This window comes from Armigeres subalbatus, unplaced genomic scaffold (genome assembly GCF_024139115.2).
Source record: "Armigeres subalbatus isolate Guangzhou_Male unplaced genomic scaffold, GZ_Asu_2 Contig245, whole genome shotgun sequence".
Lineage (NCBI taxonomy): Eukaryota > Metazoa > Arthropoda > Insecta > Diptera > Culicidae > Armigeres > Armigeres subalbatus.
Genome location: NW_026942982.1, coordinates 222,951 through 237,397, shown reverse-complemented (window position 1 = coordinate 237,397; position 14,447 = coordinate 222,951). Strand labels below are relative to the sequence as shown.

Genomic DNA, 14,447 nt, shown 5'->3' with positions numbered 1-14,447 from the left:
GCTCACGTTCTTGCTGCAGCGGGTGCAGAAGATAAGCCAAAGAATCAAAAAAATGTAAACAACTACCGTCGTAACATTCAATACTATTTTTACAAAACACTTATAACGGTACTGTGCGTAATTTTGAATTATTTTTTGTTTGCCGTTCAGTCATATCGTATTACAATGGAACGCCTCTGTAGATTGTGCTTACAAAGTGCTTCCGATTTGGAACCGATTGCCATTGGTGAACATAATATTCATAGCTCTGACGCTTCCATTGGTCACAGTTTAGTCCAACTAATTATCCAATATCTTTCGATTCAGGTAGTGGTTCAGACTAATCTAGAACAAAATATCAGATCATAGGATTTTTTTTATTTGTAAATCATCAAGGATGAAAAGGAATGTCCGTTCATCTGCCATGGTTGCAAATCTATTGTCGAGGAGTGGCATCGGTTTCACACTTCCTGTGTAAAAAATAATGAAATTTACCAGCGACGCGTACAGGAAAAGGAAGATCACGATAAAACCGATTCCGTTCATCATAATTTGGAGGAATCGTCTGAACTCGAACAAATTGATATAAAATCGTTCAAACCTGTCGAAGAGGACGAAGAAAATGATCCTGACTTTGATCCGAACGGTGTAAGTGATAACGAAGATGATGACGATGATATCGGTTCCGTATATGAATATGAAATTCTTGAAACGGAGATGAAACTGGAAGCGGAATCCAAGAGCAAAATCGAGACGATATCGGACGACAAAGAAGATCCGAAGCCACGTGCGTCAAAGCGCGGTAGGCCCAGGACGAAGTCCTTGGATGATACATCGAGAGCGGCAAAACGTGCCGAGGTGTGCACGATTTGTGGAAAGTTTATAAAGAACCTCACCGAGCATATGAGAATTCATAACAATGAACGAAGGTTAGAGCAATAATTGATTTTTTTTTTGTTTTTATTATATTTTTTCTATTTTTTGCAGACATCAATGCCCGTACTGTGCGAAATCGTTTGTCAGTGCTTCAAATTACAGTTCACACGTGAACATCCATACGCGTGCCAAAATGTACAAATGCGACCTTTTGCGACAAAACAATATGCGTTTGCTCAACAGCCTGAAGCAGCACCGCATAACGCACTTTAAGGAACGAATCTACTTGTGTCCGGTCTGTGGAAGGCATATTATCAACCGACAGGATTGGCCAGACACAAAAGGACCCACTTTGAGCAACCGACAATCAAATGCACCGAGTGTGATAAAATGTTTTTGACTAAGTAAGAATAACGCTTTCATACAGAATGCTAAGTTCTAAAAATTCAATTCTTTCCACAGTGGTGATCTGAGAAAACACTTCAAGAAGCATCTACCGGAGAAGCCGTTCAGTTGCGAGATTTGCAATCGGGCTTTTAATCGGAAGGACAACCTCAAGACGCATATGAAAACGCATCGAGAGAAGGGATCCAAGTTGTCTCCATGTGATGAGCCAGAGAAACAAGAGAACACACCCATAAAGATTAAACTGGAAATCACAAAGGTGTGAAAAATGTTGTGTTTGTAATGAATCGAGTTTTTCCCATTTGCTCAGGTATCAAATGACTTGCAAATTAACTGCATGAATTTTATTTCAAGATATGTTAGGAGTGATTTGCTCTTCTCAATGAAAATGTTAAGTCTAATGAAATGTATGACGATTGTGGCAAATACAGTGTTGACCCGATTTTGTCACTCCCCGATTTTATCACTTAAGGAATAAAATAGACCCCATTTCGCGGTCCTTAGCCTCTTACCCAGCAACTCCTATCCCTACCTCCTTGTGGCGCTGGCCGGGATACGAGCAACTTTAGGGAAGATCGGGTAACCAACCCCGGTGGTAATTATGGTCGTATGCTGACAGGGAAGGAGGGATTTGCTCCTCTCCGGAGGTGCAAATCTGATCGAGCGTCTGTCCTCCATGTTAGGAGCGGCTCCCAGAATATCCACAAACACACCTGCAACATCCGAATGCAGACACTTGCTCACAGAGCGACCACGTGCTGGTCGACGGACGACATTTCTCGGATGTTATAGATGTAGGGTCTTTCAGAGGTCCGAACATCGACTCAGATCACTACCTCGTAGTTGCAAAAATTCGGGGCGCGACTCTCCAGCGTCACGAATTCACAAAACAACAGAACGATGCGTTTCACTATCCAATGCTTGTCAGTTGAAGGAGTTGCTGAACAGTACCACCAGAAGCTGGACGAGCGGATAGAAGATGCCACCGGATCTGGCGACGTCAACAGATTGTGGGAAAATATCCACGAAGCTGTGACTATAACAGCGCAGGAAGTGTTAGGCACTGCACAGCGACGCCAACGAAATGGTTGATTTGTTGAGGAGTGCCAGTGAGTGACGGACGAGAAAAATGTTGCTAGAGAGCGGTACAGTATTGCAAGGGCAGAAGAGAAACGAATCCACCGCAGGAAAAAAGGCAACACGAAGAGAGTGTGATAGCTGAAGCGCAGGAGAACATGGATATAAACGATATGCGGAGGTTTTACGCAACTATCAATTGCGCGCGGCATAAGCCCGCCATGTGCAATGATCGAGAGGGGAATTTTCTGACAGACAAGACTATGGTGGCAGCCAGGTGGAAGGCTCTAAACGAGCTGAAAACAGTAAAGCTTCTGGGAAGGACGAGATCCCTGTCGAACTTCTCAAACACGGAAGTAAGCAGCTGCATCAATCGATCCACCGCATTATCCAGACAATATGGGAGGATGAAGAACTGCCTGCCGGCTAGTTGGAGAGCCTCATATGCCCAATCTATAAGAAAGTGATACAGACTAGAGGTGCCCATTACAGAGGGATCACCCTTCTGAACTCGGCGTACAAAATCCTGTCGCGTATCTTGTTCAACAGACTCCGACCAGGCAGGTTTTTGTGAAGGCCGATCAACGACGGATCAGATGTTAAGCCTGCCCTGCGGATGATCCTTGATAAATTCCGGGAGTACAAACTCACCATCTGTTCATTGATTTCAAAGCAGCGTATGATTCAGTGAAAAGAAATGAGCTGTGGCAGATAATCTCCGAACATGGTTTTCCGGCGAAACTGATTAGACTGATACGAACAACGCTGGATGGTTTGCTAATTCGGCCTAATGACCGTTCGGCCTAATGACCATTCGGCCTAATGACCTTCTGCCAAATGGTTTTCGGCCTACGGGCTTCGGCCTAATGGCCTGACACCGGTTTGACAGTCAAACCGGTGTCAGGCCATTAGGCCGAAGCCCGTAGGCCGAAAACCATTTGGCAGAAGGTCATTAGGCCGAATGGTCATTAGGCCGAACGGTCATTAGGCCGAATGGCCATTAGGCCGAATAAGCAAAAAGAAGAAGTGAAAAATGAGAAGTTCTTTCTTCACCTTACCCCTTTTTCCTTCTCCCTTCTACTTTCTTCCTTCTTCCTTCTTCCTTCTTACTTTTTCCTTCTTCCTTCATATTTTCCCCTTCTTTCTCTTTCTTCTTTCTTCTTCCTTCTTCTTTCTACCTTCTTTCTTCCCCCTTCTTCTTTATTCTTTCTTCCGTTTTCTTCCTTCTTTCTTCTGCTTTCTTTTTTTTCTTTTGCCTTGTTCCTTCTTTCTTCTTCCTCCTTCCCTTATCTTTCTTCCTTCTTCTTTCTTCCCTCTTCCTTCTTCTTTCTTCTTTCTTCCTTCTTCCCTCTTCCTTCTTCCTTCTCCCTTCTTCCTTCATCCGTCTTCCTTCTTCCTTCTTCATTCTTCCTTCTTCTTACTTCCTTCTTCCTTCTTCCTTCTTCTTTCTTCCTGCATCCTTTTTCCTTCTTCTTTCTTCCTTCTATCTTCTTCTTTCTTCTTTATATCTTCTTCTTTCTTCTTTATATCTTCTTCTTTCTTCTTTCTATCTTCTTATTTCTTCTTTCTATCTTCTTATATCTTCCTTCTTCCCTCTTCCTTCTTCTTACTTCCTTCTTCCACCTTCCTTATTCCTTCTTCCTTCTTCCTTTTTCCTTTTTCCTTGTTTTTTCTTCCTTCTTCCTTCTTCCTCTTCCTTCTTCCTTCTTCCTTTTTCCTTCTTCTTACTTCCTTCTTCCTTCTTCCTTCTTCTTACTTTCTTCTTCCTTCTTCTTACTTTCTTCTCCCTTCTTCCTCCTTCCTTCTTTCTTTTTCCTTTATCTTCTTCTTACTTCTTACTGCTTCCTTCTTCCTTTTTCCTTCTTCATTCTTCCTTCTTCCTTCTTTCTACCTTCTTCCATCTTCCTCGTTCTTCCTTCTTACATCTTCCTCCTTCTTCCTTCTTACATCTTCCTCCTTCTTCCTTCTTACATCTTCATCCTTCTTCCTTCTTACATCTTCCTCCTTCTTCCTTCTTACATCTTCTTCCTTCTTCCTTCTTACATCTTCCTCCTTCTTCCTTCTTACATCTTCCTCCTTCTTCCTTCTTACATCTTCCTTCTTCTTCCTTCTTACATCTTCCTGCTTATTCCTTCTTACATCTTCCTCCTTTTTTCTTCTTACATCTTCCTCTTTCTTCCTTCCTCCTTTCTACTCTTTCATCATTGCACACTACCCACTTCTCACTCCCCAGTTCTCATTCGGCCTAATGGCCATTCGGCCTAATGACCGTTCGGCCTAATGACCATTCGGTCTAATGGCCTTCGGCCTAATGACCCAGCATCAGTCAAACCGATGAGTCGATATTGAAGGGACCATCGACTCACGGAAATATCGAGTTGTGGAATAGAAAATTCATGAGAATCTGTTTCAAGGGACCATCACAGTAACCCAGAAAATATTTTTTGATAAGGCATAATTTGCTTCCACGAGTCGATATCGAGTCATAGAACATCGACTCATGGAGGTTTGACTGTATTCGGATTGCAGAAAAATTGTCAACCTCGTCTGTAACCTTAGACGGACTGAAGTAGGGTGATGCACTTTCGTTTTTTTTTATTTAACATTGCACTCGAGGGCGCTATTCGCGACTACGAAGGTAAATGCTTCACTCACAGTCTGACAGTTCCTTATGGGATTTTACTGTGGAGGAACAAGAATGGGTGATTGGCGGCCATGTTTCACGCACAGTCTGACAGATAGCAATGAGATTTTCCCATAAGAGTGAGTAGAGGCATTACTTTCGTATTCGCGAATAAGGAGATCTGGCGTGCATAGGAACGGCACTATTATCACACGGGCGCATATGCTCCTGGGCTTTGGAACGCTTGTGACATGTGACAATGACGTTTCCCGTGAAGTGAAAAGACGTATTGCTGCTGCGAATAGGGCCTTTTATGGATTACGTAACCAGCTTAGGTCCCGCAACATGAAGACGGAAACGAAATATGAAATATGCTATACAAAATTCTGATTCTACCAGTGGCTCTTTATGGACATGAAGCATGGACGTTAAAAGAGGCAGACAGGAGAGCTTTCGGGCTTTTCGAGCGAGAAGTGCTGCGTACAATACTCGGAGGGAAATTAGAAAATGGTGTGTGACGCATGAATCATGAGCTGTATGAAGTATACAAAGAAGAAAATATTGTGAATCGTATAAAATACGACAGACTTCAGTTGGACCGACGATTATGGAGCTCTACAATACGACTTGGCATAGGTGTATCGACGCTGTAGCCAACCAGTTATCCAGGTATCCTGGTAGGTAAAAACGAGTATGTGAGAAAATCTATACAGTCAAACTTCCATGAGTCGATATTGAAGGGACCATCGACTCACGGAAATATCGAGTTGTGGAATAGAAAATTCATGAGAATCTGTTTCAAGGGACCATCACAGTAGCCAAGAAAATGTGTTTTGATATGGCATAAAAGCATAAAAAAAACCCAGAAAAAATGCTTACGTAATTAGTGTACGGCCCCATGGCACGAAATATATCATTTACAGACCAGACATTTGTCTCCAAGAGTATTCAAAGTGAAAATTCGAGCATATATATATATATATATATATATATATATATATATATATATATATATATATATATATATATCTATTAACATAAATATTCTATATCATATCAGGTCACGAATATTAAGGGGACTCTTGCTTACAGATTCCTTTTAAGCTCCATTGCAATATGTGGCCGACCCATTTCCATCCACGATTTCGAACATCTATTGTTATCGGTATTTGGTATTTATTGATTTCTTGGCACACGATATCCAACTGCTATCATCCGAAATATAAATTTTAGACATCATCTGCTTTATCTTTACCTTTACACAACACGTTTCACGACAGAGTAGAACATTCAAAATTTGGTGCGTGGATCAATCCAATCCGGTTGGGTCTTCAAATATTTCGGAAACTCGCGATGGTAGCCACGGCCTTTCTAACTAGTGTTTCCATGTCGATCCCAATTTGCAATCTGATGATATCAGACTGTTAAGAGTGGTTAAGATATTGAAATCCTTCGATCGTCCGGCTATCCTCACTCAACCACATGGTCATGCTGACGTTGATAGTGAGACGTTGCAAAGAAGCATACGATCAGCTCGTTGAGCCCACTCCGCGTAAAAGAGCGTCGCAGTACTGATATAGCATTTCGTCATCATTAGCCGAACTAGAGTCGTCTAGGAATTTCACTGGAAGCTATTCCGAGGAATTGAAGGAAGAGTCCTGGAGATATTTGAGAGTTCCTGAAGAATCTCGAAGGAGTGAAATTATAGTTGATTCAAAAGTATAAGATCACTAATGTCGTTCGTGTTCGCATGACTAACATCTAGGTTATTTTGACCTGGCACCAAAGTACCGGTATACAGATGTCAAACCGATGTTTGTGATGGAATATATAGCCTACAACATGATGCATAAGGCCAATTAAAGCTTGTTGAAGCATAATTTGGAAAAATAATTTAAATGACTACAGCGCCAACTAGCATTCTAGTACTGTCTTCTACTAAAATTATGGAGTGAAATCAGAGGTTTCCATAAATTTCTGAAGTAACTTCTGGAGGCATAATGGGAGGAATTTTGTATGTATTCTTGAAGGAACTCTCAAATGCATTCCTGAAGGAAATACCGCAGATTTTTCTGGAAGAATAGCGAATAAATGTCTAGAAGTAAAACTTGGAGAGAAGAAAGAAATCTTCAAGAATTTCCATGAATTTCCGTAAAAATAAGTAAGTTTAGTAGTTTCTAGTAGTTCTAGTTTCTAGGAGTAGTAGTTTAGGCGATTTATAAATTTCTTAGTGAACCTAGATAGTCTTGAGAAACCACTAGATAAGATTTAAAATTAGGTTGCATTATAAATTATGTACGGATCTTCAGATCTGATGACCAGATAAACACCACTTTTGATTCACTTCAAATTTGTTTTAATTATATTAATTATATGAACCATAGTTAATAAATATTGAAAATCTTAGCAATAAAAATTTAGGTGTCGATATTTATTTTTACTTGGTTGTTTGTTGATTTTCGTCAGCGTGAAATTTGGCCGCCACCCGCCGTGGTGAATTTTGGTGGTGGATGCTTTGATAGCGTACTTTTTTGTACGCGGATAAATTTTACATCTATGTGATCCTTGGAAAATGATCACGGAAGTTGTCATTTTGTTGCAGGCACAATACTTGATGAAGCATGAAAAAAAATTACGAAAGGATTTTTCAAATATTTTAAGCTTTTTTAGTGGTTATTCAACCGTCTAAGACGAGTTTATTGGAATAGGAAGACAAACACAGTTCGATGAACTGAATGAGTTAACTAAAGACTAATTTGTTCTCTTCATTTTATAGACTACATCAATAGATTATGATTGCTACGATTCGTTAACTCTCCTCCTCGACATCGATAGCTAAAACACCTGTTGCTTCAGTAGCTTTCCAATTTCACGCTTGTTAACGGTTTCGTCATCATGCCTGCCAGCATATCTTCGGACAATACAGCAAGCTAATGACGTTCTTGTTTTCAGGTCCTTGATGAAACAATACTTCGTATCAACATGCTTCGAACGTTGGTCCACTTTCTCGTTCTCCACCTGTCGTATACAGCTTTGGTTATCCTCACGTATGCAGATCGGATGATCCACGATTTTCTCGAGATCCTTAAGCAGCTTCAGCATCCATTGATTTCTTTACATCTTCGGCTAGAGCAATGAATTCGGATTCGTGGATGATAGGGCTACGCAGGATTGCTTCCAGGCCCAACTCAACTCCACCGCCGAAAAGATAAGAAATCCTGATGTTGATTTTCATCCAGCATATCTCCAGCCAGTCTGCGTCAGTAAACTTCTAATTCTCATTTGTGGATCCTAGCTTCAAATAGTAGTTGCTCGTGTATACAAGATACTTTAACACTCTCTTCGCTGTCCAGTCTCGAACGCGGGGTGACTAACAGATCGTCACAGAATTGATGCGCTAATGGAAATATCCGGTCGTGAATTTACTGCAATATAGCAAACCACCTACCTGACTTTGATACTGGTCGCTGTTGGCTAACAGCTGAATTCTCCTCCTTTTGCTGGTAACCAGGGTCCATCGGATCGGAATTCTCGAACCTTTCGCATTTGACAGACCAAATCTAGTAGCTAGTTTGGTGATGTATGCCTGCTGGTTGATAAGGTATCCACCTTGAAACTTGGTGATCTTCTTGAAACATTTTTCAGGTGGTTCACTATCTCACAAAACTCGGCTTCACTGGAACAGAATACTAGTATATCATCCATAAATAAGGATAAACGATCGACCCTTCCTAACTCAAACGTATAGACACATATCGGCTGATGACTGCACAAACCAGCTTGCTTGAAAATGTCGTCAATTTCTTGATCCAAACTCAGCCGCTTGTTTTGGTCGTATAAACTTCTTTTAGGCGACACACACCGGCTGGATTGCCAGTTTCATAACCAGGGGCTGCTTCATGAAGATTTCTTCTTCTAGTGTGCCTATAAATATGCAGTCTTGATATCTACATGTTTGACTAGAAGTCTCTGTTCAGCTGCTACCGTTAACAGTGTACGGAAAGTGACTTGTTTGAGCGCAAAACGTCATAGTCCCTCCGTATTTTTGGAGTACCCTTGAGCACTAACCTGGCTCTGAATCGGACTACCATACCGGTTTCATCTGTTTTCGTTTGAACACCCACCCATCCAATTTTCTTACGATCCGGCGCAACGTTGGATTTCCGGTTTCATTTTCCATCAGTGAACGGAATTCGTCGTCCATCGCTGTTTTCCAAAATGCACTGGGCGTTGTTTGCTTCTTAAGCTTCGTGGTTCAGAAACTACATCTGATGCCATGCCCAATGTCACGGTAGCGAGCTGGCAAATGCCCTTGGTTCCTCGAGAAGATCTTCGAATCGGTCCTGGGTTGTCATCGATGCTACATTCGATTACCGTAGATTTGGTCGCAGTGTCATAATCAAAATCGTCCTCATCTGGGTTATTTATCCACGTCCGACTCATCCAACATTCAGTTTCATTGACCAGTGATGGCTGAACTCAGCTGGCTTCATGGACAACTCATAGTTCAACCTGTTTTCCAATTCCTTACTGACTACTTCTTCGGATGACGCTTCTCCTCCTCTCAACGAAATTCGCATCTCGACTGATTTATTTTCCGAGTCGATCGATCCAAAAACAGTGTCTTTGTTCCAACGTGTACCCTACGAAAGTTAGCTTCATTGATGCAGGTCTTCTTTCTTTTTGCTTCACGATATGGACATGTCAACACTACCAAATATTTTCAGGTGGGTCACGTTTGGCTTTTCCCATCCAAATTTCGTACGCGTTGTAGGAACTGATTTCGATGGAAGAATATTCTGTAAATAGACGGCAGTACTTACCGCCTCCGCCAGTAGCACTCCAGTTGTAGCGTCGAATAGCATACACCGGCTCATCTCAATTAGATACCGGTTTTTCTCTCGCTACACCATTCTGTTGAGGTGAGTAGCTTGCTGTATACTGCACCCGTATGCCTTCACTTTTGTAAAGTTCCTCAGTTTGCTTCCCGTATATTCGCCACCTTGGTCGCTTCTGATCACTTTCGGCGTTCGCCCAAATTGTGTTTTCATCATGGCCACATATTCTTTTATCTTCGGTACCTCTTCCTTCTTCCCAACAGATACAACACACAAACCTGCTATAATCGTCGATGACGGTCAGAAATAACGATAACCAGACACCGATACATTCTCTACAGGCCCGCAAACATCTGTACCTAGATCGGAATTGAACGACTTTTTCTGATTCCGGAAACGGTTTTCTGCTCAATTTCGCTTTCTGGCAGCAATCGCACCCTTCGCGTACACACAGTCGTATATCTTCAGACCATCCACGAGGTTTTTCCTAGCCATTTCATCAGGGGCATTTGGGTCACAATGTCCAAAGCGTCGATGCCATACGTGCTGACAATCAACTTTGTGGTGGTCTCTGGCCGTCATCAACTTCTTTCGTTGATCTTAATATCACGCCAGTCTTGAGCAGCTGCTGCTGCTGGTTGACCACCAACATGAATTTTGCACCCAATTTCATCGAACATCACAGCAGCACCTTATCCACTAGCTTCGGTACAGAAAGGAGATTGATTTCAAGCTTGGTCATAGAGCGTTGCTAAGAGTAACCGTCGTAGTTCAAAGTTGTCATGGTAACATAACAGTTCACCTGAGCCAACACCTTCCACTTTTGCAATTTTCCATCCGCCAAACTGATGAATTTCACTGCGCTTCCATTATTCTTGAAAAATTCTGGTTGGCCACATTGCCTGGTCGCTCGAGTCCACGATCCATTCACCGGAATCTTCATGTGCTCCCATCAGAGCGAATGTTATGGACGATTCTTCACTGAGCCGTTTTTGCTTGGGTACCTTTTTCCGCTTCCGTATCCTTTGCATACGCTTGCATTCTTTTGCTTGTGGCCACTTTTCTTGCAAAATAGCACTATGCTTTTCTTCGCAAAACTTGCTTTAAGTGCTGAATCGAAAGTCCATTGCTTCCTTCTACTTCGTCTAGAAGCTTTCTTCACCAGTTCCAATTTCAGCTCGTCATCAGAACGGCTTTCGTGCCGTTGTCAGCGTATCAAATGAGTCGGAAGGCTCCTCGAACAGCGCATTAATGGTTCACCGGTCCAGTCCAGCACACGACGCTTTGCAAATAGCTCTTCAAGTTCGAAAAATGGTTCTGCATGTCGTCCCGTCTTTATACGTTTTTTTCAGTCCGTTCTGCAACCTTCGAGCAAGGGAAGTTTCTCGTGGTTTTTCTTGAGATTATCTCAAGCTTAGCCGTCTTCGTATCGCGTTCAGGGTATGTTGCTGATCCTCAACTAAGTGCTATGGTCGCTCTTGCTTTGCATCTCCACCCTTCCATGCGTCCGTCACCGGCTCCGGAGCGGCATCTTCAGTATCTTCCACAGTCCTCTCGAGTCAACAGCATTTCCGCCTTGAATTTCCATACGGAGTAGTTGGAATTATCAGTTTCACTATCGAAATCTTTGCTTCCATGACCTTCCAGAACTTTCCGGACCGACGATAAAGAAAACTTCTGTTCCGCAAGGCCTACTGTAACGGGGCCCATAACCTATTGGAATAGGAAGACAAACACAGTTCGACTGAACTGAATGACGATTAACTAAAGACTAATTTATTTGTTCTCTTCATTTCATATAGATTAAATCAATAGATTATGATTGCTACGATTCGTTAACTCTAACAGAGTTTAGCTTTCATTTTCTCTCGGGGCAAGACGAGCCAGAACCAAAAAGTATATCAAAAGTGTGCTGAATTTATTTAGAACGGGTGACACATTTCTTGCACTTCTTGTAATTATGTTTAAATGATTTATACGACAATATCTGAATTTCTTAAAGCTATTTTTACGATTAAAACCATATCCTTTTTTTTAATCATCTCTGATTCAGGCAGAATCTATTTTGATGATTTTTGCAATGCATTTGGGCGACTCTTAATCCTTGAAATTACCTTGTTCTTAATAGAGTTGGCAATACCGCCCAAGTCGGCATATTCCAAATACCTATTTATATCCTATCGATCATAATTACTGAATCTTCTCAAATTATAATGTATGTAGATAGGCTATAGTTACAGTATCCCCACTTATCGGGACCTCACTTATCCGACGACTCGTTAGTCCAGATCTCATTCGAATTTTCAGATGGAAAAGTATAAAACCATTTAAACACATTATGCTATCAGTTTTCAAATTTTTGCTTGATTTTGTTTTGATTCATTTGTATGGATTTGAAGTCGGATTAATGAGATAAACCTCGAGTTCACCCACATTTGTCGGAACAGCGGGGTATACAGTATATAAAGCCTTGTTAATATCAATTTGTGCTGAAAAATGAGTAATTTTGTCTTCCATTTACATTACGTAACTACAAAATTATAAGAAAACACGATGATACTTTAAATTATTTGTCCATATACATTTTCAGTTGTATTATATATTATATTATTGTATAATAGCCCATTTACACAGTTTGTAATCATTCCTCGTAATAATAATGTGAATATAATGCTCACTTTCTCATAATCAACGTTGGCTGTCTTGCCCCATGGCGATCTTGCCCCACTTTCCCTACATCTCAAGGCAGAATTACTGCTAGATATCAAAATAATCTATCAAGTAATACAACTACAATTCGCATTTGGAATGGAATAAAGAGTTTGTTTGGAGTATACCATTATATGGAACGTTTTTTTTGTTTCTTTTATTCACAACTCAAGAAATGAAATTCCACATACAGAGCGATCTCAAATTGAATCTGTACCGTAATTTCTTCATCGCTGACCACCATCAGGTGACTTTTGTCCGCTTTTGGTCCACTTTTTGTCTTCGGTAGGTGTATCTTCATATGCGTTCGCAGGTTGCACTTCGATAGAAAGCACGGCCGCAAATTTCAAACGGCCTATCCGGTAAATGTTTCTAAAATGCTTTTCAGCTCACCACTGGAAATAAATTGAATTATATTTAGGCAATAACATGTACGGAACGAATCGCTACGTACTTGGTGTAGAAACAAGTGATCACACTCAGAACATTTAATCTGCGTTCCTCGAAGTGGTTTCGCTTGTGGCGGCCACGATGTCATTTGACGTACGATTTGTTGCATTCGTACAGATGTATTTCCGTTCCCGGTGTGGATTGCCATGTGCTGTTTCACTTTTCACATAGATGTACTCTTGTCGCAGAGTTTACATTTGTACCACTTGGTCCGTGTGTGATGTTCACGTGGTGAAAAATTGCTCCTTCAATGAACGTTTTCGCACAGTACGAGCACAGTACCTTTAATTAAACGGACAAAATTAATTAAATTATTCATATGCGTTGGAAAAACAATATCAAAGTGATTGCACGATCATTGTTGTGATTTCGAATATGCTCGCGTAACACCGTGAAGAACTTTCCACAAATGGACTCTTGACGGGGTTTGTACTTCTTCGCTCATGATTAATTTTGGCCTTCCACGCTTTTTGTCCGAGGAAGGTGACAATTTTCTTCTTTAATTTCAAAGTGGGTGGGCCACGCTTTTTGGTTGTCGATAATTCCGTTTTTTCTCACTCGTGTTCAATCTTGGTCGACCACGCTTTCTTTTGGAGGTTCCTCCGTTCGGTGTATGATAATTCATTGATGGGGAGCGTTCTACAACCGTTTCAAACTTCGTGTTTGATCTAGATTCCAACTTTTACAGATATTGTCTGTGGATTCTTCTTTCAAGGTAAACGATACTTCTGGTTGGGCATCATGTGTTCCACCAAATAATTCCAAAATTCGTAGTTGATAGATTTCGTTATTATTGACGCATGTTATGTAGAACCGATGCCATTGCTTTATCTGATTTTTACATACTATGCAAATGTATGGGTATGAACAATCTTCGGTTTTAAAAATCTGTAATTTAGAAGTACGATTACTTAAAAACATTTCAAAGCTATATTCAAATTTGTATCAGTGTATACAACAAAGAGTAGATGGTTATGCAATGAATTTGTGTTTGTATACTTTAGGATCATCAAATAATTTTAATATGTGAATGGGAAAAATTTGAAGACAACAGCGTCATCTCAACCATTTTGGAATTTTGCACTTGTTAGAAGGAAATACAATTCATAATACAAGTTTGTTTTTAAACGATTTTTTTCGCTCGTATTTTTGAACGTGTACTTCAATTTGCCACCAAACTCTTCAACATGTTTAAAAAAATCCAGAATAATTCAAAGAAAATCACATGATAATGAATATACGTTAAACATTTAGGATGAGGAAAATTGAGAAAATGTAAATCGTGTAAAACAGAATCCAGTGTAATTATTATCGACAACCACATATAGCACTATTAGCTATCCACAATGCACTATCCGAAAATATTGGGGTGAAGTTAGCAAAATGGTAATAAAGTAGCACATTACAATTCCTGTTTGCACTATGCTAATGTTGTCAATGATTGAATAGTTCCATATTTTGTCGAACAGAACATTCTAACATACGTAACT

General features: G+C 40.7%; 1 protein-coding gene across 1 annotated transcript in view; it reads left to right on the top strand.

The window, feature by feature from the left end:
- The first annotated feature begins 165 nt into the window (after positions 1-165).
- The window catches only part of LOC134203808 (zinc finger protein 184-like), a 43,017-nt gene continuing 28,735 nt past the window's right edge, over positions 166-14,447 (top strand). Inside the window, 5 exon segments of the mRNA XM_062678655.1 lie at positions 166-306; positions 376-908; positions 967-1,157; positions 1,160-1,259; positions 1,318-1,519. Coding sequence (XP_062534639.1) covers positions 166-306; positions 376-908; positions 967-1,157; positions 1,160-1,259; positions 1,318-1,519 — 1,167 coding nt within the window.